At 40.2% G+C, this 7,335-nt stretch overlaps 1 protein-coding gene across 2 annotated transcripts in view; it reads left to right on the top strand.

Moving 5' to 3' along the window:
• The first annotated feature begins 2,531 nt into the window (after positions 1-2,531).
• The window catches only part of KDM1A (lysine demethylase 1A), a 54,882-nt gene continuing 50,078 nt past the window's right edge, over positions 2,532-7,335 (top strand). For both annotated transcript variants that reach the window (XR_004842887.1, XM_035901221.1), the window contains exon 1: positions 2,532-2,693. Coding sequence is in view for 1 of the 2 variants with exons in the window: in XM_035901221.1 (XP_035757114.1) it covers positions 2,543-2,693 (151 nt within the window). In the remaining variant the exon portion in view is untranslated. The remainder of the gene's footprint in view (positions 2,694-7,335) is intronic.

The raw sequence follows: 7,335 nt of genomic DNA, 5'->3' as shown, positions 1-7,335 counted from the left end.
GCTCCCCGGCCTGATCGGACTTTGCCGGGCGGCGCTGGTGTGTGGGGCGCGGGTACTGCCCCGGAGAGGCGAGGAGTCCTCCAGGACAGGCATACAGACATGCAGGAAGCTAAGGCGGATTAAGGTCCCGTATTGTCACGGCTCACCCCCATAAGGTCTGGGGAGAACTCGTGCACTTTCACAAAGGAGAGTGCTCTGCAGCAGTTCTCGGGATTTTGTAGGGCTTCCTGGTCAGATATCGAGCACTTAAAAAAAAAACAAACCAAACCCCAAAGGCATCCTAGCATTGCATCTGAGTTCTTACGATCTTCATGTGCATGTTCATGTTACTAGGGGTATATAGATGCAGCTTTTCTTGAGGCTCATGTATGTGGCGTGGTACTGGTATGGTGAGGTTATAAAGAAGATGGCTGCATTCAGTCCACTGTTCTTCAGCTTCCCTCAGTAGGCATTGGAGAGTTGAGCCAATGCTGTGTTTATGGGTGAGATTTAGCAATGAAATCTAAAGGCCATGAACAGCTTCCAATCATTTGGGCCTGTGGTATGTAATTCTTGTATGTTATTCTGAGCATCTGAGAACATTACTTTTTTTTTTTGTGAAACTTTTTGTTGGAAACCCTGTTGCAGAAGACTTCGAAGATCTTCGCTGTGCCCAAAGCTGGGTGTGTTTGATATGAAAGCTGAAATTACTTTTAGGGACTCTGTTCTGTAGCTGTGGCATTGAATGTCTTGCTCTTCTGAACTCTTATGTGATGTGATAGCTAGACTGGTCCTTTGCATAAAGGAACTGTTGGGTAGGTCAGTCTGGTGCATCTTTTAAACTGTAAGAGGGTAGCTGTAGATTGGACATAAGGAAGAAATTTTTTATGATGAGGGTGGTGAGACACTGGAACAAGTTGCCCAGAGAACTTGTGGATGCCCTGTCCCTGGGAGTGTTCAAGGCCAGGGCTTTGAGCAACGTGATCCAGTGAAAACATCTCCCTGCCCATGGCAGGGGGGGTTGGACCAGATGGTCTTTTAAAGGTCCCTTCCAACCCAGATCATTCTGTAATCTTCAGAGGCAGCATACCGGGATTTTACTTGCTTTATGTGGTCTAGGGATTAGTGCACTCTCTGTGGGTTGTATTTTGGTGATGTTTCTCTGCATTGACAATACCTATTTGCTAAGGGCATTAATCCTTTTTAACACAGTATAACCCCAGGATCACTTCAGGCTAGCACAAGGTTGCCTTACTGTGAATGTTGGTGGTGTGAGCTCAGTTGGGGAGACTATCCAGGTTAAAAATAAACCTGGGGAAAAGCTTAGTTTTTTATTCGACTTGATTGTTCTCTGAAAGTTGTGTGAGCTCAAGGAGGATGGGAGGCTTCAGAGGGCCTTAGGACAGAACTAGTTTTGCGTTGGTTTAAAATACCTGTGGTAACTATACTGGTGATGCTGTGGGATCACTATAACTTGCTTCAAAGTGGGAGTTCGCAAAAGATACTGGTGATGCAACATTTGCTCAACAGTGTGAAAAACCAATTGTGCTGGACAAGGTGGAATGTAAATATTTGAAAAGACAGCAGATCATGTAGTGTGTTGGTGTTGTACTGAATTTAGGCTTTCCTATACATGGGCTTCCCAATGGTGCTTTGAATCATGCCCATTAATGCCCTTTCTTAACGACTGAACTTTGACAGTGAAACAGCTGTCATTCTTTTGATAAGAAATGCAGTCGCGTTTGTCATCTCGTGGTAGAAGCTGACCTGTAGGATGTAAGGGGTACATTAGCGCTTTCTTTTTATTTTTCCTATGGCTGTGTATTAAGAAGTGGTTTTTCCCCTTCCAATAGGTGGGGAAATTCAATAGCAATATACAAAGCTTTCTTATTTTGGAAAAAAGCTTGGTATATTAAACAGTGTGAGATGCATCCCTTCTAGGTTATTTCTTGGGATTTCCATGTTCCTTTAAGTTGGAGAGAGTCTTTTTAGCTGGAACATTATTTATTTTTACTGGAAAGCAGAAAAAAACAATATACAGTAATAAAGATTATTTTTATTCTTTTAATTTTGTGTTGAGCCACTAGTGTGACCATCCTGGAGAGGAGGCAAATGTGATCCTCTGTACCAGGGCAAGATGAAGTCCGGTGTACAGTTCTGGTCACCCATGTTTGACCGATAAATTCAAGTTAGAAGATGTGGATTGGACACAGGCAATTTGTTTAACAGGGAGGTGGAGGAAGGGAAGAAAACTAGAGAGATTAAATGATGATATAACAAATATACATAAACTGGGCTCAATATGAGTAGACTGTTCCTACTACTGGACAGCTGGGTGCTGAAGACTTTTTTTTTTTTTTTAACGGAGGTAAAAACACATGGAACTTGTTAAGCTGTTGAAGATTTTATAACTTGGTAGCTGTAATAAGACTGGACAAGGTAACTCAGGACTTTTATTTGAGCTGTAAGCAATTTTGTTGCAGTTCATTTTAGTAATGAGACTTATAGACCTCTTCAGTGTTCTTATCCTCTTTTCTGCTTTTTACAGGTGGAGTACAGAGAGATGGATGAGAGTCTTGCAAACCTGTCAGAAGATGAGTATTACTCTGAAGAAGAGAGAAATGCTAAAGCTGAGAAAGAGAAAAAACTACCACCACCACCTCCACCAGCTCCTGCAGAAGAAGAGAATGAAAGCGAGCCAGAGGAGCCATCTGGTGAGTAAAGAGACACTTTCTCCCAGACACTGCATACCTGTTTTATTGCCAGAAATTAAGTAGGGTCAGTAGTACAGCATCATGACTCCTGTGTTTGATTTTAATCTGGCTTTGAATGATTGTTCTACAGTGTTTTCTTTGTTGGCCCCATATGTGGAAGGAGGGGAAAAACGTAGAAGAGCAGCCTGATAAAGATGAGAATATGCATAATCTAATTCCAAACTAAGACAAACCGCTCATACTAGATTCTTATGATCCTTATTGACTTGTCTTTGGAAGCCTATTGACCAGAATAGTCTCATTGGCACTTAGCTGCCACACCTGCTTGGGTACCAACATTCGCTTACTCCTCTGAGAGAAAAGAGGTTAAATTTACTGGAGGGGGGTGCTATGCAGGAGAACAGATTTAATCTACAGTGATTGCTGTAGCTTTAAACTGTTACTCTAATCTTAAGTTCTGGTTGGATACTGTTTGCTTAAACTTCAGTGCTTTCCTCATTACCTTTGACAGAGTTGTAAAGCTTTACTTTACATTGGAAAGTTTTTTTGGTCAGTCTTGTTCAGGAAGCAGCTCTTGAAATTTATGATATTAGCAGTACCCTATCCATTCTTTGCCTCTGTTGTGTTTACAGCTACCACTGTTAGGTCTGGCGTTGGTATATCACTGCACTATCTACAAAATCACTCTTTTGTGAAGTTTAGCTGTTGGAGAGATTTCATGATGTGTGTGCTGGTTGGTTTTAGGCAACAGCTGAAATCTAGTAGTTGAACTTTTGCTGGTTCATCACTGATGTGAATAACTGTTAGTCTTCCATTCCACTGCTCTTAACTGGCTTTTTTTTGTCTGCCAGGTTTGAGAAGGTAGACAGTTTGAGGACACTTGTGTTCAGTTTCAGAAAATATATTAAAAGCCACAATTGTGTTTTATCTCTTAGGATTTGCCCCTATACTCAGTTGCTGCTGTTGGCTCCTGGCTTGGTACAGGAATACACCTGACAAATATTTGCAACGATAAAAATCCTCCCTGCCCCTACTTGTAGTTGATCTATCAAAAGCGGCATTTTAATAGGTTTAATTAAGCAAGTATCTTAAGATTACTGTTTAATCTAGCTTAGACTTTGAGTTTAGTCCTTGAGACCTAGTATTAATACACTTTTGTTATTTCTCAGATGCCATTTTTTTGCTGCCTCTAAGGATGATTATTGAAATCAATTTGAGGCATAATCAGTGAAGTGTTTTATCTCATGAAGAAAGAAACGTGGAAGATAGGCAGTGATAGAGTCATGCTATTCTATACACACAACAGTCTGTTAAGCAGTTATTCTGCAAGCACTATATTTAGTCGTCTAAACACAACAAATTTTAAAACAAGCTATGTCTAGCTGCCTAGAAATACGTAGATTTCAGGTTATCATATCCCTTCTACCTTCCCAGAAATCCTGTGATATGCATGAAGCAGTGATGTAGGAAGACAACAAATTTTCAGTTGTCATTCCATGGCTAGTCTAGCTGTATTTTTAAAGGCTTCTGAAACTATATACATTGGTGGATCTCTCTGTCTTTGTCTTTATTAATGCAGGTGTCAAGAGCATCATGAAACTTCTAATTCAAACAACCATTAGCAGGAAGAGGTGTGGAGTCTGCTGTATATAGAAGCAATGTTTATAATTGAGGTTTTCTCTCTTTCTGTCACTTCTTTGAAGCAAAAGTATAAGTGTTCAGTACGAAATGTTAAATAGGACAGTAATAGTAGAGCAGGATTGCATTTTGAAAATTTAACAGAATACAAAAAGCTAGGTTGTGTATTATTGCTAATTTATTCCCATTGCAGACCTTAATAATTTCCTTTGTATGTTTAAAGTCTGCAAAAACATAGGTAATGCAGTAGAGGAGTAAAGCTCTCATGTTATAGGTTATGACCTTTTGCTTTGAAAAGCCTAACTGTGCAAACTTAAAAATGTAGTAGTGGCAATAGCTGGTATTTCGTTAGTCTGTCCTCACAGTTTACAGCAGGAGGAGGTTATTAAGTATCACACTTAAGGTGACAGCGGAATGCTGGTCTTGCTTGGGATGGGTTCCATTAATGTGTTCAGCTGTGGGGATTTCCAGATGTTTTGGCTATGCAGATTGTTATAGTCTGGATTTGCAAGATTTGCTGCATGTTACTGCAGAATGGTTTTAAAAGGTTTAACGGTAGTTCATGATTAAGATAATTTCCTTGAAGTATCTCGCCTCTGTTTTACTTGAGAAATATAGTCTGATAGCAAAAAGTGTCCAGACTCACATTCAGTGCTGAATGAGGTTTGTGTTCTTGTTTGCCAATATTCCTTTTGAAATTAAGGATCTTGTTTTGTTTTTCTCCTCTAAGTTTCTTTTTTTGTTCGCCCTCATCAAATTGGCTTTTCATTGTTATAACTTCTTGAAGATTTTCTTTACCAGCTCCTGTCATTTTAGTTTTGCTGGTATTCTTCCTCTATGGTAGTCTTATGCTTCTAGCTGCTGTTTTACAAGGAAGTGTGAGACTGAATATGATCCAGAGTAATGTCAAGTGAATAGTCAAACTTAGTGGTGCTCTGTCACTGTCTTTCATCTGACTTGTCTGTTTTCCTAATTAAGTTTAGTACTCAGTAGTAATAGTGTGCTCCTATTCTTTATTTTAAGACAGTGGATGATTGTATGAAGTGGACTCCTTTGTTAGACCTTCTTCCCAATTGCTATGCAGCTCATGGTCCATTATTCTATTGCCTTGAGCCTTTCGGCACATTCTGCTCCTGCATGTGTTGTGTTCAGCTGCAATAATTCAATGTTAACGTGGATTCAACTGTTTGCTTGCTGCTTTGTTCCGTTGCAGCTGGAACATGACTTTCTTATGGGGAAGGAGAAGCAATCTGCACTAGCAGGCCTTGTTTCCACACTTCTGTGCTCAGACTAGGTAGCGTTTATAATTATGTTTGAGGAAGCAGTAATAGGGATGCTTTTTTTGACCTAACATTGAAAATGGTTTAGCTGTTATTAACAAAAGAAGAAAATACTGATTTCTTTTGTAAGTAAACAGAGAGCAATTCTGTCCCCTCTACTCGTTGTCAGTGCTAATTCAAGGATAACGAATGCCACAGGCTGATGTTTGCATCTTTGCAATTTCTTAACTTACAGAAGGCATAGGTGTAACTTTTCCCACAAATTAATGGCCTGTGCTGTAGTGTAAATGTTAATGTTTGAGTTGTGTTGGTCTCTCCCAGAATGGAAGCAGGTCTTGTAATGTTCCCAGCAAACTAAAGTACTTACAGTGTAGGCAAAGTGAGGAATTTTCTCTTGCTGTTGCAAATATATTAGTTCATAGAATTCCAACTTTGGGACTTCTGAGGCCCATCAAAATACAGTTATTTGTCACTGTTGTTCTTCTGAGTTTCTGAACTTCCCTGCTGGTAGAATGATTATGTAAAAGTACTGACTATTGCTTCTCTACTGTAGCTGATGTGTAATGTTACAGAATTTCAGATGTTAATCCAGGTTACCAAAGTATGAAAATGCTTGGTTTGCTTTCTGTGTCTTGTTTTAGGGGTTAAATTTGTAGTTCAGATTAAATTCTTTTAAGTTAATATATCCCCTAAACTCCTCAAGTTACATTCTGGCAAAATTGTCCACCCAATCCCAAACTCAGCAGACAAATCTTAACAATTGTGTGTTCAGCCTCAGGTTAGACCTTACTCTGGTTGGAGATGACACCTTGAGCAGTTGTGCTCTAGGAAGTGACTGTTCCATTTGCTACCTTGATCTTGGCAGTTTGTCTGGACTTCAGATAACACTCAATTTTCTGACTATTGAAGCACTTGGTTTGCAGAAGCCTTGGTAGAGGAGCAGGTAGCTGAACAGTGCTCGGCTGTCTCTGTAGTGTTCCAAGGCTTCCTGTTCTCTGGAGGTGACAAGCCTTTAGGCAAACATCTGACTGTGGAAGAATATCGCTTATGAGCTAAACTTGGAGATAGCATCTCCCGTGAAGCTAGCAGCGGGTGAGCGACCTGTATTAGCTTTGTTCCTGCAGACATCGCAGCTGTACTCATCTCTATTCTAGAAATGTTCTGTTCCTGGTTGTGTTGTATTCCTGTCAAGGCTGCTATTTAGGACTTGTACGCAGGCTATGGTAATTCTGAGACTTCTTCAGAGCTTTCAGATGAATGCTTTGCATTTCCTCGTGTTTCCAGCCCTGGGTACATTGAAAGACGGATATCTTTCAGTGCTGGGTATTGATCACATTACTGATCAATGGTACTGACGTGTACTTGGCTTCAGAGGTGGTCTTAGTGTGTTAGAACACTGATGGTGTATTAAGGGCACTGAAGCCAAAACAAGTGGTCTGAGCCTTTCAAAAAAAGTTCTGTCATCAAGCTTCAAGGAAGGGTTTAGGGCAAAAAAAAAGAATAGGCTCTCTTGAAAGTACAAGGCCTTTCAGAATGGTTCAAACTATCCCCTTGCATATGCGGAGACTCAGGAGTACCAAGGGGCAAGATTATCAAATTCTTATGGGTTGAGATCCATAGAATGTGATGGTATCCATCCACCAGATCCTGGCTGTAAGAAATGTAATCTTATTATTCAAATCCTAACCATTAATGAAGTTGATCATCAGTATTTAGCCAGCAGG

Source organism: Egretta garzetta, unplaced genomic scaffold (genome assembly GCF_000687185.1).
Source record: "Egretta garzetta isolate BGI_Z169 unplaced genomic scaffold, ASM68718v1 scaffold368, whole genome shotgun sequence".
Classification (NCBI taxonomy): Eukaryota; Metazoa; Chordata; class Aves; order Pelecaniformes; family Ardeidae; genus Egretta; species Egretta garzetta.
The sequence above is the reverse complement of the archived record's forward strand: the minus strand, read 5'-3'. Positions and strand labels throughout refer to the sequence as shown.